Source organism: Carettochelys insculpta, chromosome 24 (assembly GCF_033958435.1).
Source record: "Carettochelys insculpta isolate YL-2023 chromosome 24, ASM3395843v1, whole genome shotgun sequence".
NCBI lineage: Eukaryota > Metazoa > Chordata > Testudines > Carettochelyidae > Carettochelys > Carettochelys insculpta.
The window spans coordinates 8,157,793-8,184,077 of record NC_134160.1 but is presented as its reverse complement, the minus strand read 5'-3'; the positions used below and the strand labels follow the sequence as shown (position 1 = coordinate 8,184,077).

The following is a 26,285-nucleotide window of genomic DNA, read 5'->3' as shown; positions in this document are numbered from 1 at the left end:
TTTAGAGTTCAGGAATTTTGCATTTTATTTTAAATGCTGCTATGAAACCCCAGAGGCAGCTGCAAAAACTACATTTGAGTAACACAAAAGGACTGTAGCCTATGGCAGGATCAATAACCCAAACACAGTGTCTGAATTACATCATTATAGTAGGATCAGGCACTAGTTTATACTTCTGAATACAACGCAGACGACTCCAGGATATAGAGTTTTAGAATATTAACCATTAAATTTGAATGCATTTGTGGTTTAGCGCAGATCTGTACTGAAAAAGTTTTGGTGGTTTAATAGCCACAGTGTCACAATGCCTACTGCCTCAGTGATTTAAAAGGACGAGCTATGAGAAGCGAGAATTCTTTCCTCCACCCCATGCCCTTTTTTACCATTCTGCTTTGTATCTTTAATGGACAAAAACCACACATCCATTCACAAACAGTTGACTACTGTGGATTGAAAGCCAATAGTACTAAATCAATAAATGTCATGGGGAAATCAGTCTGTTTAATGTACTGGCAATACTAGTCCATTAACTTTGTTATCTTGCTGAAGCACAAAAAGCATGATAGGCAAAGGCAGATTTTTCTCTAGGTTTCATATGCATGGATATACAGTATTCCATTGATAAGCTATGAACTGTTATACGTGCCAAGTGAGTGAAGCAGCTTTGTGTAAAGTAAGAGTATAGAAAGTGGCCAGCTGCCCTTTGAGCTCCTTTATACATTTTTAAACTGTTCAGAATGTTCCAAAGCAGTGTCATGTATTCGCACGTGTAAGTAGCAGATATAGTCAATTCTGCAAATGTATGCAGAAGGACAAGTCTGTTCTCCTATACCATGGGTCAGCAATCAAAATAGCAAGAAGAGCCATCTTTTCCAATTTGATAAGACACTCAATAATTCAAAAGCCGCAAAGCGCCTGAATACGGGATGATCCTTTATAAATAACAACAAACCATACTTTTTGTAACCCCTAGTTTAAGAACAGCGCACGCACAATGGTTGGTAAAGTGGTACATGTTTACTGCAGGATGTTCAAACACTTTTTACATATTCTATTTCCTCACACTTTATGTGTATGTTTGTACCACTGTCTTCCTGACTTTCACTCTGGAACCTTCTCTCTCTCTGGAAGACGCAAGCGAGAGTTATCCAACGTTTCAAAATTACTTATTGCTTCCTATTTAGATACGACTTGTTCACTTTTGGGCTTTAAGATGTTCATTGTTTATCAAAAATAATGAGTTGGTTTTTTTTTTAAACTTTGTGATTACAGCACTGGGTGCCACAAAGAAGTCCTTAAAGAGCCACATGTGGCTCCAGAGCCACAGGTTGCAGACCTCTGTCCTATACGATATATTTCATCCAAATCAATGAACTTCTTGTGGATTTTTGCTCGGATTGCCAACTGGATGGACTGGACACCATTTGTGGCAATGGTATCTGGTCCAAAAAGTTGGCAACCCTAATTTTTGCTGGAGAGTGCAGAATCTGGCTGACTGTATACAAACACAAACTTTTGGAAATCCTATGTCCTCTCAACCAGTTTAGGTAGGAGTAGCCTTGTACAGTGCACTCAAAGCAATTGCTGTTGACTTCAAAGCAGCTTCAGCTTGTTTGCTATGAAGATAGGCTGAAGTGCAGCAAGCAGATTTAAAATTCCATTCTTTAGCAAGAAAGATATAGTTAAAAAGAGGACCAAAAAATGTCAAAGCGCAACTGCCTGAAAAGTAGATGTAACTTACATACAGCTTAAGCTTTACACTCTTAAAAACAGATATTTTGATCACAGCTTAAGCTTTACACTCTTAAAAACAGATATTTTGATCACATCTTTAATCTGACAAAATTCTTCTCTATCTGCTTTGAACACCTTTTAGAAGATAGAAAGTTAAATATATTTTAGCCTTTATCATGAATGAACACTGCTGTGTTTTTGTTACCCTGCTCACAAGTGGTGAACCATTCATGTTCTCTTATTCCTGTTAGATTGCCCACAAGTAATGGGCTGCTGCTTTTTTACTTTTGAAGGAAAACAAAACCTCACAAACCAGACTGAGAATTTCAAGTCTTCCACAGGGATTTGGACACCATCAAGCGTTCAAATCTTTTATGCAATTTTGAATAAAGATCTCAGTCTGAATCATTTTATCTGGAAACAAAACTGAATTTAGGCCTTACAAAGAAATACAACACCAAGAAGTTAGTAAATCTAAATTTGGACCAACTACAATGCCATTTTAAATTTCTTTCCACGTATTATTTCACTGAGTCAATTTCTGCATCATCTAATCCAGCCTGTGACAAATCTTCTGAAATCAGAAAACTGGTGATGACTATCACATGTCCTGAATACACACTGATGCTACAAAAAACAAAAAAACAAAAAACAAAAACAAAAACATTTAACATGCACATCTCACTCAACCTGAGAGAGAGGAGCAGTTACTGAGAATGCACAATATTTGCAGTCTGGGAAAAAAAAAGGAAACAGATAATTTACGTCCTTATTCCAGTGTTTTATACCATTCCTAAGACACAGTACTGGCCAATATTCTCTTTTGTCTTAGTTAAGAGACATTTTAATGCAATGTTAAAGAAGTGTTCATGAGGTAATCAACTCATCAAGGTCCAGCTTTCTGGAACTCCTTCATAGTTGACACATGATAAACCAAATTTTGTCCTGAAGTCCTGTTGACTTCAGCGTGTTGCGTCTACTGCTGGCAAAGCTGAAAAGCAGTTTAGACTCTGCACTTCACAGTGCCAGCAGTCTGGTCAATGTCAGATAACCACAATACTGGCTGTCATTTCATGTTTGCAATTAGCAACCTTAAAAGAAAGGCCCTGATTTCCTGCTAGCTTAAGATAATTGCTTCTAGGTTCACAATTATACAGAGTCCTTTATTCAAACAGTCTTGAAAATTAAGTTTGAGACTAATTTTAAACTGTACTCAGTTCAGCTTTAAATTACTCATTTATAATTTAATGGCTGTAAAAACCAAAGCAATAAATAAATACAGGCCACACTCTCGTTGCCCTAAGTCAGCTTCTTAAAGATCACTCACTCCTTTTTACTGTGCTCCAGCACACGGTAGGGCAGTGCAGAAACTCCCTTGGAACCATGTTCCTCCTGTACTATTGGCAGTGTGGCTGGAGTGTAGATCTCTGCCATGTTATCATTGTTCTCTAGGGCACCATAGGAAAAGGAAGTTTTGAGGTCAGGCTGAACTGCAATTCCTCTGTCATGTACATTCTGCATGCCTGCAGCAAGGGAAGGAAATACAGAGATTAGATGGATAGCAAGAGAACTCCCTCCCGCCTCCACTCTATTATTGACGGAATTACACACATTTCTGGACTAGCCCAGAGCCTCTTCTGCTCCCCGGCTTCTGCCAGAGCCAGCTGTCTGATCTGGACCACAGCTGGCCTAATCCAGTCTGCAAGGCTTGGAGCTCCAAACCTTCCACCCACCACAGGCTGAATTCTATGGAGGGGAGCCAAGCCATGAGCTGGATCCAAGCTGAGGACTCGGGGTTCCAAACCCCTGGCATAGAGCTTCTCCCTTACTGGTGTTTTCAAGTCACTTATAGATTAAAAGGTCTGATTTTTATTAAGATTGCTTCAGATTCTAAACCCCATTTTTATTACCACTAAGGCCATATCACACCCCTCTGGCATGGGCACTCCCTCTTTAATGTCCCTTTACCAACCCGTGACAGCGAGATAGCCCTGTTAGTCTGTATTCTTTCAGAACAAAAAAGCAGTCATGTAGCACTTTAAAGACTAACAGAATAATTTATTAGGTGATGAGCTTAAGTGGGACAGACCCACTTCTTCAGATCATAGCCATACCAAAACCAACTCAATATATGCAGCACAGAAGTCCAAAAATTGTTATCAAGGTTGGCAAATCCGAAGAGCAGAGGGGCAGCAGGAGAGGGGTGTAAGGTGGGGAAGTTAAGAGTTAGATAAAACTAATCTAAATCTAACTCCTAACTTCCCCACCCTACTCCCCTCTCCAGCCACGCCTCTGCCCTTCTGATTTGCCAACCTTGATAACAATTCTTCTGACTTGTCAACCTTGATAACAATTTTTGGACCTCTGTGCTTTATATATAGAGTCTGTTCTGGTATGACTATGATCAGAAGAAGTGGGTCTGTCCCACAAAAGCTCATCACCTAATAAATTATTCTGTTGGTCTTTAAAGTGCTACATGACTGCTTTTTTTTATCTTTACCAACCAGAACACTGTAAAGCATTTTTGGAGTAAGTGCCAATCGAGCCCTCTGGTTTCCTATTAAAATAATTGTGACACCAAAACTGCATCATATCAGCTTCATAGTGACCATTTACCCTACAATGAGCTATCAAAGACATAGAAACAACCCATCCTGAAGAGAAAATTATGGATTCATAAGTAGTTTAATAAACATAAGAAAATAATACAACTGGTTGCAACACCAAACAAATGTTAACATAACATTGAAAGAGAAATCAACACAAATGTTTATTGTGATAACTGATGTTTAATGGGCAGAATGGCAAAATATTAGACTTTTCCTGTTACCTGGCATGGCATCCATTGAGATATAAGGTTCAAATGAAATGGATTTCTTCTTGTTTCTTGTGATTAAAAAGATGCCTACAAATGCAATGAGGCACCTGAGAGAGAAAGGTGGGGAGAGGAGAAAAGATCTAGTGAACTGAATGGGAAAAGAACAAGTCAACATGGAAATGTTGTTTTTTCTGAACATGTACCAAAAGTACAACACGGAGCTGGAGGAAACAGAACCTGCAGAGCAGAGTTACAGCCCTACTCGCCAGGGGGCAGTGTCTCTTAGTTGAATAATGACTGTGGTCACAGTCGTGAGATCCATGCTGCATGCAATTAGTAAGCAGAACGAGTCAATGCTCTGTTATTAATTTGCACTTATGGGAAGCTCCGAAGTCTTGCAAAATTACAGGGGAATGGTAACAGACCAAATCTGATTCACTCTCACTAAATTCCAAGTTTCAACATTCTGACTTTTTAGGCATGTATGTAGGTAAATGTACTGACGGTTCTCAGCTCTAATGTCTGCACTGTGCAAACAAGAAGAGATCAGCTTAATTCGTACTTTCAGTGCATTAGTGTTTGTATTAATTTGTAAGGTAGCCTTAAGCAGAGGACACAGTGAAGGAGCTACATTGAACACATTATAACAAGACTCAATACTTAGAAATATAGTAAACTCTTTCACATCTGGCAGCCCCAGGACAGGGAGATCTCTGGATATTCAAATATTCTGGATAATAGAATTGTACACCTAGCAATGCCTAACACCAAACAAGATTAGCTATTAAAAAAAACAAACAAAAATGTATGCAGAGTACTTTATTTTCCAACACCAGTAGTACTGTACACTGTAAACTTATACGGTATATGCTGTATTTTTTTAATTTACTTTCACTATACTGTACTTACAAAAAACAACTAACATTTACTTATGGTTGAAATGCTGGTTATTCAAGAATTTTGGGTGATAGAATGCCAGATATGAAAGAGTTTACTGCATAACTAAGAGCTTTAATGATCTTATCTGCACTTCATGAGTATCCATTCAAGGCTTGACTGGACTCCCCCAGACCCTGTCCCTGCCCAGCCCAGCATAGGTTCAGCATAAAACCTGGGATGGATTGTCTGAGAATGATTAATTATTTGTTTGTTCTAGTCCTGCTTGGAAACCAGAAAGGCACAAAGGTCAAGCAGAAGTGGAAAAAGTACCCAAAAAGTAACTTGAGTAGAAGTGCAGCTGCTTTCACTTCTGGATACTTGAGTACAATCAAGATGAGACAGGCATGTGCACTTTTACTCAAGTAGCTTTCGGGGGGGAGGTGATGGTGACTTGTACTTACTGACATTCCCCATCCTCTACAGCAGCTGTACTTTTACTCAAGTAATTTAGGTACTTTTTCCAACTTTGACTTTAAGGTGTCTCTCCTCTGTATGTTAAAGGGGATAAAGTTAATGGGTATCAAGATTCACACTGCAGGGCATAAGCTGATAGCCATCTAGGGTGAGGAAGAAGTTTCTCCACGTGGTACAGCTGTTGCACAGTTAAACTTTTATACCCTTCTGGAAACAACCACCTTTGGCTAATGTCAGAGAGAGAAGATATGGATTTTTAGGGCTATTTTATATTATATAATATAAAATATATATATATTTTATATAATGTCAGAGTGAATGTATGGTAGTGTACACATCAATAGAGACTAGAAGACAAAGCAATAGTATGAGTCCAAGATGTCTCTTAATAAAATAATTCATGCCCCAAAGAACAACAAACTCCCTCTCCTTTCCTGCCCCCACTTTGTTATGTTTCGCCATGTTTCAATTTTCTAACACAATAAGGGAGAGGCAAATTCTCATTAGTTGTAAATCAGCGAAGTTACAGTCATTTCAATAATGCCAAAGGGGTTTTACATCAATTGAAGTCTGGCTTGGCACTTTTAAAAACATACCCTAGTGCAAACATGCATATATGGAGAACATCTTCACCGGTGAAGTCCAGGTAGAAGGTTGCTCCTAAAATAACAGGAGATAACATGAACAGATTTTAGCATAAGTGAGATTCCCTCCCCACTGCAACTGAGCAAGAATAGTTACATCTTAAAACAACGCTTCGTCCGGCAATCCAGTCATTGTCAGAAAAAAGACTGTGTAAGAGACCAGAATTGAAAATTAGGCATCTTTGTTTTAGTTTCCTCTGAAGAAGCTCTTATAAAAGGGGAGGATCGTGGGGAGGGAGGGCACTGTGGCACAATACAGGAGCTCTCCTTCCCCAGCTTCATGTGCATGGAGTGTGTTGGCACCCAGCTGCCGCTGCCTGCAATGGCGCTGAGCAGCAGTTGAGGCACCGGAGGCTGCTGCCTGCTGGCAGGCTGCGGGCAGCAGCTGGGCTCTGCCTTTGTGTGGGTGGCTCAGAACCTGGGGATGAGCGTGCCGAGAGCCGCGGGCGGTGGAAGGAGCTGGGCCAGTGTGCAGGTCCTCTCCTGGTGAGAGGGAGATGAACGCGTGAGGGGAAGAATGGGACAGGAGCAGGGAAGGGAAGATTGGGGGGACAGAGGACAGGAATGAATGATGGGCTGGGAAGGTCAGTGCCTTCTCACACAGTAGAAGCATTTGGATTTAACAGACATCCCTTCCTCCATTAGTCCATTAAGTTGAGAGTTTACTGTATTGGCACTCTAGTGTGGATACAGTTATACTGTTGTAAGGGGGCCTTATGCTGGCATAGGTCATTCTTCTTCCTATACAAAAGAATAGTTACACGGGTATAAAAACCTTTAGATGTCAGCATAATTCCATCTGCGCAAGAGAGCTGTATCACTGGTATCATTAAACAATGCATGCGTTTAGGCAAGCCCCCACCTCCCATAAAAAAAGCTATAAGAACTAGGAATTTTATTCATTCGGGGCAAATCCTTCCCTTTATAAGCAGATGAAATGTTTCTTGTAAAATTTCCTTTAGACAAGTTATATTCTAGGATGGAAAAACGCTGGCACTCCATTTCCTATCTAACATCACAACCACCTCTAAGGCTGCCATGCCAGTGATTAGGAAGAAGGCTTAGCTTATTAGCACTGAGGAGCAGAACCATATAGGCTACCCTGGCCAGAATGCACAAGCCCGGCCTTGAATGGCAAGACATGATGAGTATCTTTAATTACGACAGGAAGTAAATTCCCCAGCCATAAAAGCCTATGGTGCAGTCCTGCCAAGAGATCTCTGCACTTGCTGAAGTCAACAGGAGTTGAGGGAACAAGTCACCATGCAGGACTGGTCTCTAAATACCATGGCACCTACTCATTTAAATTTATAATTGAGGCAAACCAAATATCTTGCTGGGTGTGACTGCAATGCCTGACTGGGAACACTAGAGAAAAATCAGACCGAAAAACTGGGTCACAGCCATTCAGGGCCCTGAATGAGAAGGCCATAATCTAACTCAATATGTAATTTACAAGAGTTTCATAGCCATTGCAGAGATGGAGGCCCTGTCTACACAGAAGTGTTTTACCAGCTACCCAGGAATAACCCTCATAGTTACACAGGTTGAACCTTTCTAGTCCGGCACCCTTGGGACTTGACCAGTGCTAAACAAGAGACTTTGCCAAACCACAGGAGGTCAATATGGACTAGCAGCATTAGCAACACTTGGACTGCTTACTGGGGTCTTAGAAGACACTTAGGAGTAAATTACAGCTAAGCAACAGCACAGAACACAGAGCCAGGACTGGTGGCTGTAAAACTTTATGGGACTGTGGGGAACTTGGCCACACCCATGACAAGTGGACATTCAGCTAACTAAAATCATGCTAGATTATGACTGTTGCTTGATATATCAGATTATGGATGTTGCCTGATGACAGAGAGCTGGATTAGAGATGTTCAACCTGTGCAAGTATAATCCACATGTTTGGACTCCAACACGAGAGTGGCTTTTTCATTGTTGCTGAAATCCCTTTCCAATTGGTATACACTAAATCAATCAATGTTAAAAAAAAAGTTCCACTTTTTTACTAAAAGCACCCACACACAGACTACATTATTAAATTTGCAGATGATACCAAGCTGGGAGGGGTTGAAACTACCTTGGAGGATAGGGTCATAATTCAGAATGATCTAGATAAATTGGAGAAATGGTCTGAAGTAAACAGGATGAAGTTTAATAAAGATAAATGTAAGGTGCTGCACTTAGGAAGGAATAATCTGTTTCACACATACAGAATGGGAAAAGACTGTCTAGGAAGGAGTACAGCAGAAAGGGACCTAGGGGTTCGAGTAGTTCACAAGTTAAATATGAGTCAACAGTGTGATGCTGTTGCAAAAAAAGCAAACATGATTCTGGGATGCATTAGCAGGTGTGTTGTGAACAAGACACGAGAAATCATTCTACCGCTCTACTCTACGCTGGTTAGGCCTCAGATGGAATATTGTGTCCAGTTCTGGGCACCCCAATTCAAGAAAGATGTGGAGAAATTAGAGAAGGTCCAGAGAAGAGCAACTAGAATGATAAAAGGTCTGGAGAACATGACTTACGAAGAAAGGCTGAAAGAATTGGGCTTGTTTAGCTTGGAAAAAAGAAGATTGAGGGGGGACATGATAGCGGTTTTCAGATATCTTAAAGGGTGTCATAAGGAGGAGGGAGAAAACTTGTTCTTCTTGGCCTCTGAGGAGAGAACAAGAGGCAATGGACTTAAGCTGCAGCAAGGGAAGTTTAGGTTGGACATTAGGAAAAAGTTTCTAACTGTCAGGGTGGTCAAGTACTGGAATAAGTTGCCAAGGGAGGTTGTGGAATCTCCCTCGCTGGAGATATTTAAGAACAGATTAGATAGATGTCTATCAGGGATGGTGTAGATAGTGGTCGGTCCTGCCGTCGGGGCAGGGGACTGGACTCGATGGCCTCTCGAGGCCACTTCTGGTCCTAGTGTTCTATGATTCTATGATCTGTATAATTATATGAGTATCCATTTATACCTTAGGTAATGCTGATAAAAAACATTCCCATGGGGACAGGGCCTGAAACAGGAATATGCTCAGCCTGTAAGGATGGGAGCTGCAGTATCCTAACCATAATGTGACCGAGATTTTTACAAAAAAAGAATCACAGGAGACTCTTCTTGAGAAATCAGAAGACCTTCTCGCTAGCATCAGTCTCACTTTACTGAATGCTGTTGACATTTGACAAATAGTAGAGGCCTCTTAGCCAGGGGCCTAAGCTATATATCTAATAAGCATTCAGATCACCTACTCTTTCATACTTTCGGGCAGAGAGAGTAATCCCGTCTCAGACAAAAGCATCAAATCAGCTGTCAGATCCTCAGAGAAAGTTTTTTTCCAACAACCCAATGAGAGATTTCAAGCACAATAAACCTATCTTCCTCAGGTAGAAACCAGGATTTTTTCCCAAAGTCGTTTGCTCTTATTTTAAAAGAACACCAAATCTGACAACACTGCAAAAGTGTTTTACCTGCTGTAATTGCTGTTGCTGTGGACAGGATGTAGCCTATGCTGGCAATCTGAGATGAGTCATACAGCTGCGAGGCTTGAGTTAAAAACCTTCAATACAATGGCACACAATTCAGGTTGATATATCTTAAAAATCAATGCTCCTTATTCACAGCAGTTTAAAAGGGGAGTTGGACCCAAAGGAAAATCCTGGCCCCATTGAAACCAGTGAGAGTTTTACGATTGATGTCAACAGAGCTGGATTTCATCCCAGATTTTCAAGAAGTTTATATCCATGTTGCTAATGCCAGGGTAAAAGGAGAGTGCTGATAACTCTTCTTTCTGTAGTGCAGGGAAGAGGAACCTATCACAGGCCATTAAGCCACCATAAAAAAACTAATCAAATTGCATGCCCTTCTCCTGGCCCCAGCAGGGAGCTGCCATGGCCAGGGAAGAGATGCCCCTCCCCACCACCCCCAGCACAGACTTCGTGGGGAGGCCAATTGAGAGAAGCACTTTTGTCCCAGCCACACAACTCAGTGCTGGGGCTGGAAGAGCACCTCTTCCATGACAGCTCTATGCTGGGCCTGGCAGGCAGAGGCAGTGCTTCGTGCAGTAGCCCTGAGACTCTGCATGGGGCTTACCAGGCAACTGCATGGCTATGTAGCCGCACAGCTTAAAGGGCAGGCTGGGAGCACAGCCGGGAGTGGGAGCAGGAGCAGAGACCCTCGTATGGGGCCAGCAGCAGCCAGGACCCTGCATGTGGAGCTGGTGGCAGAGCCCTGGTTTGGTGTCTGGCAGCAGCAGGGATCCTACACAACACCTGGGGATGCTGCTGCAGCACCCTTAGTTCCCACGATTCTGTGCGGAGACTTAGGGCTCTCCTCCCCAGCCTGGGAGGACAAGCAACACTTCCTGCTCCATGGGGTGCGTGCTGTGGGCTGGATGAAATTAAGCAATGCACCAGATGTGACCTGCAGGCTGTAGGTTCCCCTCCCCTGCTGTAGCGTATGGCAGACTTGATCTATAGTGATAGCAGAGGGTTACCGGTGCTCTCCCTGAAATCAAGTCTCAGAGTGGTAACCATGTTAATCTGTATCCACAAAAACGACGAGAAGTCCTGTGGCACCTTATAGACTAACGGATATATTACAGCATAAGCTTTCGTGTATGCATCTGACAAAGTGGGTCTTTACACTGAAATCAGTGTCAAAACTCCAACAGTTTTCAGCGGGAGTCAAAATAGGGGCTTGATTCCGAAAGCTGGCTTGCAGGTATTGGCAGACGGTATCGGCATCAAGTTGTCATTAACATTACGGTTTCAGAAACAAGGCTGCTGTTCTATTGTTAATTACAATCTAGTACTTTTCTTTAATTCTCAGTACTACGGTTATTATAAAGAAAGTGGTGTTTACATCAGAAAAAGATGACAAACTTCCCACTGTCAGGACCAGCACAAAGCTAGCAATTTAATTACCTATTACCCATTTGGGTTGATTTCTAAAACACTTAAACTACATGCTGCTGCACAGCAGTAGGCTACAATAGGAACAGAGACCATATCAACTCACGTTGCTTGAAAGACCGCTGTTGCAACCATGCACACCAGCATGATATAGAATATAGGGTAGCCGAGTTGGAGGCTTCCTTGTATTGAGACAACAATCATTCCCGCCACAGCCTTCACCGTGACTACAGTCATAGATCCTGTGGATATTAAGCAAAGCTCGGTTGTAACAGCACAGCATGTATATCACGGGATTGTTAACTGGAATCTCCAGAAAAAACAGGTGGCTGCTAATACAGCAAAAGGTGACAAGAACCTCAGCCTTCCTTTTGCATAATACAGAACGGGAAGTGTGATTCTTGACTGTTTTTTTCCAGTTCTGCCACTGGCTCACCATATGTCCTTGGGTGAGTCCCTTAAATCCAGTGTGTGGGTGCTTCCCCACCTGTAGAACATGAGTATTTACCCAATCTCCACTGATGTTTAAGTAGTGCCTTCAGATCAGACAAAAGGGACTAGATGCATGCACGTATGCCTTGCTTTTGTTGGCACACCAGTTTGTTACTAAAACTGAGGAATTTTCTACACATATGTCAGGAATTAGGGTTGGGAAAAGCCAATCTTATCCCCATGTCTGCAAGCACAACTCAAGGCAATTCAGAATTAAAGTGGCCACTCTATCCATGCTCTGTCAGGCTACCAGTTAGCAATCCAGTACCTGTCAGTTCATTACGGTAGTTAACACAGTGATGGATACAAGTTGAACTTCTCTAGTCCGCCACCCTTGGGACCTGACTGGTGCCAAATGAGAGAATTTGCCGAACCACAAGTCAGTATAGTCTAGCAGCATTACCAACACTCCCACTGCTTACTGGGCTCTGAGAAGACATTTAGGGGTAAATTACAGCTAAATAACAGCACAGAACACCGAGAGCCAGGACTGGTGGCCGTAAACAAACTTTATGGGACTGTGGGAGACTTGGTTACATCCATGAAAAGTGAACATCTGGCTAACTAAAATTATGCCAGACCATAGATGTTGCCAGGCGAGAGAATGCTGGATGAGAGAGGTTCAACCTGTAGTATATATAACTTAAAGCTTGAGAGAGTACTGCAGCACAAGAATATTGCTTTCAGAGCACTGGATTATAGAGCTAGTTATAAACCAAGTGGAAGCTTTAATTCCAAATTCTCTAGCATGTCAGGTGATGCTATGACCTTTCTATTACTTAGTTTACTTGGTGTTTCTTCTTACAGAAGGAAAATGCTAAAGGGAGAAATCCTGACCTCTCTGAAGTCACTACAGAAAGCATGTGGAAGCACTGGAGAGTGTCCAGAGGAGGACAACAAAATGATTACGGGGCTGGGGCACATGATGACCTATGAGGAGAGGGTGAGGGATTTGGGTGTATTTAATCTTAGAGGAGAAGAGTGAGGGGAGATTTGACAGCAGCTTTCAACTACCTGAAGGGGGTTTCAAAGAGGATGGAAAGAAGCTACTCTCAGTGGTGACAGATGACAGAATGAGGAGCAATGGTCTCAAGTTGCAGTGGGAAGGTCTAGGTTGGATATTAGGAAAAACTGTTTCCCTAGGAGGGTGATGGTGCACTAGAAAGGGCTATCTAGGGAAGTGGTGGAATCTGTATCTCTGGAGGTTTTTAAGTCCCAGTTTGACCAAACTCTGGCTGGGATGGTTTAGTTGGGATGGATCCTGCTTTGAGCAGGGGGTTGAATTTGAGGACCTCCTGAGGACTCTTCCAGCCCTATTCTGAGTAACATCAGTGAAGTCAGGATTTTGCCCCATCTCCAGAGACTTTGCAGATTCACATTTAATCTAGAAGACCTGGGTATTTATGGCTTCTTCAGGCTCCCACACAAGGGCAGTGAAAGTGTCACAGCTCTTCCTTCAAAACTATAATGGCTCTCACAACAGTAATGGTGATCATCTTCCATTCTCCTCTAGCACCTCCCAGCTGAGGTTCTCCAGCATTAGCTTCTCCAACATCCCTGCCTTCCATTTCACAGATAGGGAAATGGAGACCCAGAGAGGTCAAATGCCTTAATACAGGTCAGTGTCAGAAGAATTCCCTGATTAAAAATCCTGTATTTTAGCTACAAGCTCCTCCTCCTATCTTAGCTGAAGTCATAAGATACTTCAAAGTGTTTTACAAACATGGACACCATACGCTGCCATTAACATCACGTGCAGAGTCTAGATTCTTATTGTAACGGGGTTCACCTGCTTGTGAGCATCCCTCTGTGGCAAAGGGGTGCCACATAAGGTCTTTGTCTGGTGGTCTGGCAGGTTCTGGGGCTAGGATCTGACTAGCCCAGTCCTGGGCTTTATTTGCTTTTCATAAACATTTCTGGAGCTAATTATTGTGATTAGTAATATAATATGCATTAAGGTTTTCCCACCACCACGAGCACTTCACTCTTTTGCTGTATTAAGGCACAGTAAAAAAAATTTTGAAGATGCACTTGAACTTACCCAGCAGGGCTACAAGCAGAAGAATAACTACTATGTAGTTTGCTTTTTTCCTCTTGTAAAAATACAGCAGCAGACAGAACATTATGATTTCCACAAGCTAGAAAAAATGAAGAAACGTGTATTAGAAAGTGAGGAATGAGGTCGAAAATTGTTTTTCTTGCAGTGTTTGTGGCTTTGGTGCTCGGGTTGGTAATGGCAAAAATACCTAGTTCTTTTCAACAGTAGATCTTGAAACTTTACAGAGGAGGCCAATATCATTATACAGGTAGGGAAATAGAAAGGGTGTGACATGGCTAAGGTCAGGAAGACAGGTCAGTAGCAGAGCCTGGAATAGACTCTAAGTCTCCTGCATCTCAGGCCTGTGCATTACCCACTAGGCCACATAGCCTCCTGTAAGCCACCTATACAATAGATTTATTTGCTGCCACAGCACTGCCTGGTGCCATGAAACTTGATGGGTGACAACAATACTGGGCAGATCTTCTCTTATTGTGGTACTGGTAATATCCATGAAAACAGAGGTAAGATCTAGCAGAGCCATAGATCAAATTCAGCCCTGATCTGAATGGATGAAATACTGTGACTTTTGCAAAAACAGCACAGTGAGATTTTCTGGGCACATTGTGCTAGTTTAATATATGGAGATACACATCTCACAGAACTGGAAAGGACCTTGGGAGGTCACTGAGTCCAGTTCCCTACCCTCTTGGCAGGACCAAGCACCATCCCTGACAGATTTTTAATGTATTTGCCCTAGACCCCTGAATAGCCTAATCAATGACTGGGCTCACAAACCTGGGTTTAGCAGGCCAACGCTCAAACCACTGAGCTAATAAAACGGGCCAAATAGCCCCAGCTGTGCACCTAGCTCACTGTCCTCATTCGGCTTTCTCTGAAGAGGTTTCTGTGGTCTCCATCCTGCCTGAGGACACTCCCCAACACCCACTAAAGTCAAGAGGGCTCTTTCAACTGACTTCAAGTGGGACTTGGACGGGGTCCTAATTATGAGAAAATGTATTTGTTTTTTCCCTTTCGGCAAAAGCATAAATGTAGTATGTGGACGTCTTTGGACACCAGGGGTGTGTAAAGTCAGGAGTGGCCTCAACGGGGGGGGGGTGTGCATGTGCAAAATTTTGTAAGTGGGATGCAGCACAATCAGCTGCTGGGTCTCACACTCCCCCACTTCATTAAAAACATTGAACAATGTCACTGTTTTTACAGGTGTGTATTCACATTTCTATACTTTTCATAAAGATCCTACACATTTACTTATATGTGCCAAAAGAGTTTTTTTATATGAACATAACCAACATTTCTGTGGGTTTGGATTACATTAGACAGGTTGTGGGGTGGGGGTCCTGCAAACTGCAGGGACAAAAAGTGGGGCCCAACATAAAAAGTTTGCTCATCCCGGTACATTTACTCCTAGGCGGATGCAGAGGTCTCCCAGGGAGCACATCAACCCATCTAGGTATTTGCCTAGTTTTATAACAGGTTATTTGAAAGCCACTAAGTCAGTACTAAGGCTTCATACAGACAAAATGACTTGTTTATACTGTCCTTTATATGATATCAGTGTTTTTCCAATGGGGAGAGGGTGGTTAACAATTTAATTTTATAACTATATGGTAAAAATAAGAAAGCAAGCAACTGTTCAGTAATAGCGTGCTGCGACATTTGTCTTTTTAAGTCGGATCCTGTAAGCATGTATTTTTTAAGTGAGGTGAAATTTTGGGAATGCAAGACAAAGCTTCCTCTTGAAAAGTATACAGTAGTCTAGAAAGGTTGAGAACCACTGCTCTGGCCTGTCACCATGGAGTAATGCAGGTTGAACCTCTCTCAATCTGGGGACCAGGCTGGTGCTGGACAGACAAGAGAATTTGCCGGACCATGGAGGGGGTCAATCATTTCTAGCACATTGTTGACACTTCTGCTGTTTCCTGGGCTCTTTGAAGACATCTAGGGGTAAATTACAGCTACATTACAGCACAGAGCACTGAGAGCCAGGACTGGTGGCTGTAAATAAACTTTATGGGACTACACAGGAAACTTGGCCACACCCACGTTAAGCGTTCATCCAGCTCATTAAAGTCATGCTGGATTACAGAGCTTGCCAGATGAGAGAGTTTAACATTAGAGAGGTTCCACCGGCAGCGACAAATTGGGGAGGGGCGGAACATTTTAGATGTGCTAGAATCCTGGCACAATAATTCAGAGAAGGAAGGAAAGCCAAAGACCGATCAGTTCTAGAAACACACGTTCTGCTTTCAATTCTGCATACATGCACATGTTCCGAGCCAGCCAGACAATTATTGGAAAAGCCCTTAGAGCAGGGACACCCTGCAGCCCCCATCTGCCCCCTCCTCTGTGTGCTTCTCGTGAACCGGGGCATCGGAGCCCTGCACTTCCTCTGTGTCCCTTTTCCCTCCCACTTCTCCTTCCCAGAGCTGAAATGCCACCAGCAGCTGATTCTGGGAGGGAGGTATTCAAAGTGCAGGGCTCGACTGCCACAGGTTGCCCACCACTACCTTAGAGTCATTAACAGAGCCAAGAACGATCCACCAGGACGATTTAAGGATTCAAAAACCTGCCTTGTAACGACAGACTCAAGGATTTCAAGCTATTTATCACAACACAGAGCAGGTTCAGGGTGACTTGATCATAGTCTCTAAGTAGCAAAATGGGGACTAAATGTTTGATAACTTGTTGCAGATATAATATGATCCAAAAGCAGAAAGTTGAAGCTACAGAAATAAAGAAAAGACCTACATTTTTGACAGTCAGAATAATTAACCTTCAAACAACATATCAAGGGTCATAGTGAATTCCCCATGACTGACCATTTTAAAATCAATATTAGATGATTTTTTAGACAATATGCTCTAAGAATTATTTGGGGGAAGTTCTATGGCCTGTATCAGACAGGAAGTCAGACTAGATGGTTACAATGGTGCTTTCTGGCCTCGATTCTTTGAAAACAGAGCAAATAGCCTTCAACATCCCTTTGAAGTGAAAGCCCCAACCACATATATTTCAGGAAGTATTGAATCCATCCCACATTTTATGGGCCACCTTACCATATATAAAAGAAATGGCCAGCTGACTAAATGCTTAGTGATGTTGTCTCCTGTCATCATCTCATGACTATTGGGTCCAAATGTTATCAGCAGGTAAGTCCCAACGATTGCCAAACCACAGCCTAGGAAGGACAAAACATAGCGTCCTTTGGCAAACCAAGGACAAGAAACAGAAGACACATTAATGGATTAGTACAGATGCCTGGGTTATACACTGCACATGCACAGCAATCCCTAATGTTGACCCCTGCAAACGTTTCATTCCTCCACCCTCCATGCGCCACTTTCAAAACATTAGAAGAGACCAGCAACATACGTGCCATGAGCTCAGAACCAAGAGGTAAGTTGAAAAGGCTTCTAAACAAATATGTGGTGGTGAGTGCTAAATTTGGGGCCTACACTGCCTGACAATGCCGCTTTAACAATGCAGTGTTCATTCTGTCAAGAGGCAGAAAGACTAAGGCTCCCACCCAGCAAACATTTACGCACCTATGTCGTTCCATGGATCTCCAATTGTATTTGTGACAGCTCAGCAATTTCCTGCAATATCCTGAATGAGGTTTAATACCCTTTGGGGGACATCATCCTAAAAATGAGTTACTGTGGTATTGTAGGCAACTTCTCTAAGATCCTGACTAATGCACTTTCTGGAAGGTATGTGGAACTTCCAAGGGTTTTTGGAACTATATGGGTAAGGTGGATTTCCTGGGTGTGTAAGGAATGCAAATGAACTATTTCAAATTCACCTTGTTGAAGCTACACCTGGGGAAGGAAAATCCATTGTAAATTAATTACCTGGCCTTGAAACACCAAGTTAAAGACCATGAGCTGCATAAAAAGGTGGATTACATACAGTTTGAGCTTGCTTGATCTGAGCTGAAGCCATGGTGCACTTATCATAGAATGCTAGGACTGGAAGGGACCTTGAGAGGTCATTGAGTCCAGCCCCCTGCCCTCATGGCAGGACCAACTACTGTCTAGACCATCCCTGATAGACATTTATCTAACCTGTTCTTAAATATCTCCAGAGATGGAGATTCCAAAACCTCCCTAGGCAATTTATTCCAGTGTTTGACCACCCTGACAGTTAGGAACTTTTTCCTAATGTCCAACCTAAACCTCCCTTGCTGCAGTTTAAGCCCATTGCTTCTTGTTCTATCCTCAGAGGGCAAGAAGAACAAGTTTTCTCCATCCTCCTTATGACACCCTTTTAGATACCTGAAAACTGCTATCATGTCCCCTCTTAATCTTCTTTTTTCCCAAACTAAACAAGCCCTTAAAACATGAAACTTAATTTTTCATGCAGCGCACAGTCAACCTGTGGAACTCCTTGCCAGAGGATGTTGAGAAGGCCAGGACTTTAACAGAACTAGATAAATTTATGGAAGATAGGTTCATCAATGGCTATTCACCAGAATGGGTAAGATTGGTGTCCCTGAGGCTTTGTTTGTTGGAGGCTGGAAATGGGAGACAGGGGAGGGATCCCCTGTTCTGTTCACTCCATCTGGGGCATCTAGCATTGGCCACTGTTGGAAGACAGGATACTGGGCTGGATGGACCTTTGGTTTGGCCCAGTCTGGCTGTTCTTATGGAACCACAAGGAAACCCTTGGGTGGGATCTGGGCTCCAGCCAGAGCCCACATTAGGGTTGGAGTTATTTCTGGTAGACTTGTCATCATAAGAGTAAGTTTATTATTGGTTTTAATAGGTTTTCTCTATAATGCTTTTTATGTTAAGAATAAAATAGCCTTGCTTACAAAGAGCTGCATGGTACCTTCTACCTGGGGGAGGTTAGACTGTCAACCAGTTCTGAAGAGAAAGCAGCAGCAGACCTGCTCTGGCAGCCTGTCTCTTCTAGGAACAACACAGTGTAGGCAAAAGGAAAGAGACATGGGTCCCCATCTGAGAGAGGGGATGGCCCTGGAGAGCTGGAAACCTGAGCAAGGTAGCCCTTGGTGGACCAGACAAGGGCAATACAGGTGCAGTTAATCTGAACTGAGACAGTATTTAAGAGATTTTCAAGGTCAAGGATGTGCCATCAGCCTGGAAAACCACCATTATCTGATTCAATACAACGCCCCCATCAAGCGATTTCTAATATCAGTCAAAGGACCTTACAGCTGCATTTTCAACAATCAACCTGACAGTTGGACAATCCATTTGTAAGAACAGCAGATAAATCTTTCAAGCGACAATGTCATTTTAAGAGTCGGGATCCCTTTAGTAAGTGTTATGCTATACAATATGTGAGGTAATGGATTAAAATTAGGCAGCATTCAAAGCAGAAATGAAATATACAGAGTAGCAGAAGTGAAACTTACTTAGAAAATCTTTGGGCTTCCACTTTTCTTTAATGAATATAATTCCTATGATTGCACTAGCTGTTAAAAGACAAGCAAACAAAGGTCTGTATACTGCGTTTTCATAAGCAATCCCATACCTGCATGTAAACAAGGATGCAAGAGTCTTTGTCCCTTACCTATGACAGACACTGCACTGAGAGGTACAATCAATGAAAGAGGAGCAAAGGCATAGGATGAAAATACCCCTAGTTCTCCCAGGAGCAGCAAGAACAGACCACACCACCATGTCTTGGTCCTGAAATAGGCCCGAGGGTCTTTGGAACCTGCCAGCCGGATGTGGCTGTACTTCTAGAAAGGGAAAAAAGTTATTAAAAAACAGGTGCTTGGGTGTTCTTATTGCTTTTTAAGTACTGGATGCTTAGGACAAGGTCAGTGTTTTCTTTCATGATACTCACCTGGAGGTTGAGTGCAATACTGATAACAAGGTGACCAAATATAGCCAGTAATGCACCAATCAAGTTTTCCTGTAAAGCAAAGCAAATGTGAAGATGTTACATTTGTCCCACGAAACCAGCAAACGTTGGGGGGCGGGGGTGCAATTCTAATCAAGGAATTCAAAATTTTTCCCTGTCTCTGAGTCCTGCCATAAGCTCTAAACACTATTCTTAAATGATCTTGAGCAAGTCATTTAGCTGCCTAATGCCTCAGTTACCCCAGCTGTAAAATGGGGTTAATACTGTCCTGGCTGCCATGGGCTTTGAGAGGTTCAATTTAATGTTGATGGAGTTGTTTGAGATCCCCATCACGAAGATGATGGAGCCCCACACTGTGTTCTTTTTCACTATGTGGCATACTTAAAAATCCATTTGCACTAAGAATTCGATATTCATCAGTGTATTGTTCAGGCAGGTTCTTTAGTCCCTTTCTTCAGTTCTAGGTTCAGCCTTTAATAAAAATTTTGACTGACCTCCAACTGTCAGGATAAGAGCTTGCAGGAAAAGATTTTGAATGTGCTTTTTAAATGAACCAATTAGTGATTCCAGAGAAAAGCAGAAAGGTAGAAACCACTGAAGACTACCACCTCTCCTGACAGACTAGTGAAGTGGTTTTTAACCAGTGCACTATGGCATGGTGTGCTGTGAGAACTGTCCAAATGTGCCATGAAATTTTGTCAATTTCCCTTCTCCCTGGGGGAGAAATTGACCACCCTGCGGACCCTGTTCCCTCCGGGAGGCAGCTGAAATGCTGCTTCCCAGCCCAAAGCAGCTGGTGGGGAGCCCCCCTTTGATACAGCAGGGTGTGGGAGGCAATGGAGGGAGGGTGGGAGCCAGTTGGAGCAGGGCTGCAGTTTAAATGCCAAGTCCTGGCTCAGCAGACTGGCAGGGAGGGGAGCTTGCAATCAGTGGTCGCTCATTTACTTAAGATCCCTAGCATGGCATTGAACAGATTTTGAAAAAGCGTCTGTGCTCGCTGCCTAAAACGGTGTATTCTGTAGTGGACTGAAAACATTAAAGTTGCATTTGATCCTTCTTGTTGTATGCACTACTATGTTGCAAAACTCTATGGTAAGATGGCACCCATAGTAAATGTAGGTAAATGTGACATTTAGGAACAATTGATTCAGCTGAAAAAAGTGGGTGGGTCATGGAATTGTTTGTCACAGTGAAGCGGGCTGTGTTATTGAAAATGCTGGGGACCACTGGACTAGTGTTTACAGCACAGCAATACTCTCAACAAGCTGGAGGCAGAATTCAAAGCAACCATGAATGAAAGCCAGGGTGAGTCATGAAAGGGACGCATATTAGGACACTATCAAAAAAGCATGGAGTGATTTCTCTGTCAAGCAAGATATTTACCATTTGTATTCCTCTAGCAACAGTCTAACTCTCATTAGGACATCATGAACCGTTTTCGTTTCAGGCACAGATATCCAAAGTTCAGATGGTACTTTAGTGTGATTCATTTAGGGTAGCGGAGCTCATGTCTGTTTCACTCTCCCCTCTCCCAGCTATTAAAGACATTGCCATTTTCCCATGCACACTTGGGCAATGGCTTTAAAGTAATAAATTAAATGAGCGGAACAGAAAGCCCCTGGATAGATGGAAGGTGATTAGGGTGCAAAGAGTTTTCAATCAGCAATGAGGCCCATCAAGCCAACTTCCCCCCAGAGCACCCAGGGGTATGTTTCCACTGCAATTAGAGACCTGCAGCTGGCCCACGCCAGCTTACTCAGGACTTGGGCTATGGGGTTACGTATTGTGTATGGACAGTGGGGCTGGTCTCCTTCCCACCACACAGGGTCCTTGAGCCTGCGCACCGAGCCTAAGCCCAAATATCTACACTGCACATAAACAGTCTCGTTGCCCAAGCCAGCTGGCATGACCCAGTCCTGGGTTTTTAACTGCGGGGCAGATGTGCCTTTAAGAGAACATTCTCCTCCAAACAGCAGGAAGGGGACAATATTATAACCCTACTGGATTCCATGTTTAGAAGCTCAGCCGGGTCATTAACTAAACCTGAATTTAGAAGGGAAAGGCAGAGGCACTGGCTCCACCAAACAGCCTCTGTGGTGCAGCTCAGAGCTGCTGGCTTGGGAGGGTCAGACATACTGGAATGTGCCCACACCAGTTCTCTCAGCAATGCTTCGACTTGCACAGCACCCAGATCTGCATCCTCAGCAAAGAGCCTTGTACACGGTTCCGAGTCATTCTACCTGGGACTTTCAAAGGGGCCTTCAAGCCCTAAGCCCCATCCTAACTGGTTCCCCGAAAAACCCCAGCCTCCGTACCTGTTAGTGAGAAAGATGGGCGTCTGGTGAAAGCATTGGGTTCGTTTCCCAGCTGCCCTATGGATCTTGGACAAACCACTTAGCATCTTTGGCCCAGTTCCCCAAAGTTATTTAGGCTCCTAACTTCCAACAAAGTCACTGAAAGTTAGGAGCCTAAATGCCATTGTTCCTCCAGGGAGACATAATAGAGGTCAACAAAATCATGACTGGTGTTGAGAAAGTAAATAAGGAAAAGTTATTTACTTGTTCTCAAAGCACAAGAACCCAACAAAATTAAGAGGGAGCAGGTTTAAAACAAACAAAAGGAATTATTTCTTCATACAACACACAGTGAATCTATGGAACTCTTTGCCAGAGGATGTTGTGAAGACCAGAACTTGTAACAGGGTTCAAAAAAGAGCTAGATAAATTCATGGAAGATAGGTCCATCAATGGCTACTAGCCAGGATGGGCAGGGATGGTGTCTTTAGCCTCTGTCTGTCAGAAGCTGGGAACGGATGACAGGGGAGGGATCACTCCCTCTGGGGCACCTGACATTGGTCACTGTTGGAAGCCAAGATACTGGGCTAGATGGACCTTTGGTCTGACCCCAGTATAGCCGTTCTTACGTTCTTTCAGGAGTTAGTTTTAATGGGTCAGTGGAACAAGAGACAACCCTCAGCAATGAGTTCTCACAAAGATTCTGTTCATTCCTCTGGGACACCTGGCATCGACCACTATGGGAAGACAAGATACTGGGCTAGATGAACCTGTGGGCTGACCATTATGGCCTTTCTTATGTAGATCCCTCTCTATAAATTAGGGGTATTAATCCTCCCTATATCACTTCCTTTGCCTCTCTTTCTTGTTTGTGCTCTTGGTCCTTCAGGCAGAGACTGAGCCTCACCATGGCTATACACAGCCCTTAGCACATGAAGGCCTCTGGGCACCGTGTAACACAAACACACAGCCTGTGATCCAAAAGCTCAGCCCACTCCAGAGAATATATTTCCAAGCGGAAATATTATTTATAATCACAGCACCATTCAGGCCAAGGTTTACACCTAATAAGCAGCATACTTGGCGAACATTTGACCTTGTAAGAATAGGGATCCTCATTCGGCAGTGCAGATACAGCTGCCGTTGCAAGGGGAAGCTGCTGGAGCTGCACATCTGGGCCATTTCCTGCTTCCATTGTGGTTTATTCATGTATCTTCTTTGCGGCTTCCTCAATGGCAACTGCTCTTCAGAGAAGAGACTCAAGCACTGCTGGTATTTCCTGGCCCATTACTTTACACCACTTCTTTTCCATCTTGCTGCCCCCGATCTAAAGAATGGCAGGTCAGTGGAATCAGAGTACATGCACAAGTGATGTTCTGCTGTCTCCTTCACCATGCAGCAAAGTGGAAATGAGGCATTGACTCCAGGGAGAGGTGTGAATCAATCAGCATTTCCAATAATCCAAGAGCACAGACACTTTGAGTTCCTGAAATTTTAAAGACACCAAGATTTAAAAATAAAAGTTAGGTAAATGAATAAGCATGAAACTTGCCACTGGAGAGCGGTGCATTTACAGTGAAGAAAATTTACACGACCATCAGTGTAACCCGCACACCTAGGCTGCGTCTACACTAGCAAGTTCTTTCGAAAGATTTTTCGAAAGAAAGCGGCTCTTTTGAAAGATCCAGTGGAACGTCTACATGCAGTCTTTTGAAAATGACTTGAAAGAATGAGGCACTCCTTTTGAAATCGCTCTTCCTCTCCCGTTGCAGGAAGAGCACCTCTTTTCAAAAGCTTCTTTCGAAAGAAAACATGTAGGTGCTCCGCGGGGCCATTTTTTTTTTCCCCCAAAAGAGCATGGGGGCTGATTTTTCGATCCCTGGCCCGTTCTTTCGAAAGAGCGGGGACTGTGTGGACCCTGTCTTTCAAAAGAGCAGATCACTCTTTTGATCTGCTTTTTTGGATGTGGACATGCTCTTTTGAAAGAAGTTCTTTAGGAAGAGATATTCCAGAAGGGCTTCTTTTGAAAGATCCCTGTAGTGTAGCTGTAGCCCTAGTGATTTACTATCCCAATTAGTGGCACCTAGCTCACTTACAGAGAGTAAGAATATGTCTCCTTTACAGCCTCAGCAGAGAGGCAGTGGGCTTTTAGCTCAAACTGTAGAAGCTCATATGCTAAGCTCCAGAGGTCTCAAGTTTGAATCCACCAGTTGGTGGTCACATCGGGTAGCCAACTGTGGGAAGAGGAGATGAGAAATTCTAGCCAAGCAAACTTTTATTCTCATAAGACGTTCCCCACAATCAAATGACTACCCTCATGCACTCAGGTGCTACCTGACTTTTAAGGTTTAGCTTCAAGAGTCCCACCCCCCCCCACCACAAACTACACAGAACTTAGTCAATCCGGGATGATACTTAAAGTGCGTGTTGTATGGAAGGCAAATATTCCTTTGTTGGATATTAAATGTCAGGTTTTGACATCTGGAGAGCTGCAGACAAAAAGCCTTCTGTCCGTTTTACACTCCTTTAGGGACAAACAGTCTTGTGTTGTACACCCAGGAGACACAACATTGCATGTCCTTCCATCACTGCACAATGGAGAGAATAGAGCAAAGAAAATGTCAATTAAAAGTGGCACTCACTACAGGGTCTGATCCTGCGCCCATTTTAATCAATGGCAGTGCTCCCATTGACTTCAATGGGAAGAGGATTGGGCTCTTAGAGACTTTAAGCTCCTGGGGTCAAGACCCACTCCAGTCGTCTGGGAAGCACCACGCACACCTGAAAGACCTAGCAGCAGCAAGCACTTTTATAGCAGCTTTCACTGGAGAATGTCAACCCACTTTACAAAGACCCAGGAAATAAGATGTATAAAGTGATCCTTTATTACAGATGGGGAAGCTAAGGCACAGCACAATTTCAGAGCCTGATTTTCAGAGGCACTGAGCACTTACAGCTCCCACTGAAACCACATGACCTTGAAGGCAACATGAGCTATGGATGCTAAGCACCCCCAACAACCCCTAAGTGAGTTGACCAAGGTCACAGAATGGGTCAATGCAAAGACAGGATAAGGAGCCAGTACATCCCCTGCTGCATCCCATGTCTTGACTACAAACTACAATTTCCTTTTCCAAGTGTTAGGCCTATAAGGCTGCAGCTACATTGTGCCCTTATCTCAAAATAAGATACACAACTTGCATCACACAAATTGCATATCCCATTTTGAGTTAATTTCAAAAGAGGCTACTTTGGGATTTGGCACTGTCTACACAGGGCCAAGCTTCAAAATACTGTGCTATTTTGAAGCACCCCTTACTCCTCCTGCACAAGGTGTAGACGGATGCTGAAATAGCATGCCTGTTATTTCAAAAAATATTTTGAAATCATGGGCATGTTTCACAGACATACAGTAGCTATTTGAGGGTATCTCAGTATCCCAAAATAGCCTAAAGGATTTACCCCACTGGTAGCAGTTAAAACAAATGCAGCAAATGCCCTTTATCTGCCCAGGCCAGGAAGAAACAAGCGATCTAGCAAAACAGCTGTCTCACTCTGCCAAGAGAAGAGCAAGATACTACTTTAGAAGGGCTACCCAACCGTAGTCCAAATCAAGAGCTTTGTTATTCGAACAAAAAAAGTTTCCTCCCATGGTCACTTCCTGATTTAGGCTACCCACTTGCTCTTTACGTGTTCCTTCTAAGCCGAAAAATAAATCTGGTTTGTATGTTTAGAGTAATGCCCAGCAAGGGAAAAAAAAAAAAGTTTAGAAAACGACCTATAAAAAAATTCACTGGCCAACAGAACATATTAAATCACGGCAGAAATTAAAGCTAATTCATCGGTTTTCTATTGCTCATGCACAGCCATAGATGCCACTCACCCAGTCTGAGTTTCAGACACAGCTTCCTTGGGTTTCCCACTTCGGCTCAGAGATGCAGGGCTCTCTGCGGACACCGTTCAGCCAGGGATGCGGATTTGCACAAATTGCTTTTGATTTCTTACCAACTTAGATGTTGCAGGCTGATGCAGTGTTTTGCTCTTCCCAACGTACTGGGATTTGTCGCTAAACATGCCAATCACTTTGTAGGTATGATTATGATTAAGATGACTGGCTGCTAGGCAGGGTGTTAAGTGCCAGAGCCAGG

General features: G+C 43.2%; 1 protein-coding gene across 2 annotated transcripts; it reads right to left on the bottom strand.

Moving 5' to 3' along the window:
* Positions 1-26,285, bottom strand: NIPAL3 (NIPA like domain containing 3). 2 transcript variants are annotated; one of them, XM_074976299.1, is made up of 12 exons: positions 26,021-26,285; positions 23,234-23,623; positions 19,826-19,894; positions 19,547-19,718; positions 19,389-19,448; positions 17,068-17,189; positions 13,991-14,087; positions 11,564-11,699; positions 10,015-10,103; positions 6,502-6,565; positions 4,565-4,659; positions 1-3,257 (listed from the first exon to the last, which is right to left on the bottom strand). In XM_074976299.1, the coding sequence occupies exons 2-12, from the start codon at positions 23,330-23,332 to the stop codon at positions 3,058-3,060; spliced, it is 1,203 nt and encodes a 400-aa protein (XP_074832400.1). In that variant the 5' UTR covers positions 23,333-23,623; positions 26,021-26,285; the 3' UTR covers positions 1-3,057. The 2 variants fall into 2 exon arrangements, with proteins under 2 accessions (XP_074832400.1, XP_074832399.1); XM_074976298.1 differs by having other exon boundaries at positions 17,068-17,213; positions 26,021-26,283.

Excerpts from the sequence above, each read along its gene's own strand:
- NIPAL3 (XM_074976298.1), bottom strand. The coding sequence starts at position 23,332 with ATGGAAGCAGGAAATGGCCCAGATGTGCAGCTCCAGCAGCTTCCCCTT. Across the intron at positions 19,449-19,546 it reads CAGTGCAGTGTCTGTCATAG|CTAGTGCAATCATAGGAATT; the intron begins GTAAGGGACAAA and ends GTCTTTTAACAG. Across the intron at positions 6,566-10,014 it reads AGCAACAGCAATTACAGCAG|GAGCAACCTTCTACCTGGAC; the intron begins GTAAAACACTTT and ends CTGTTATTTTAG.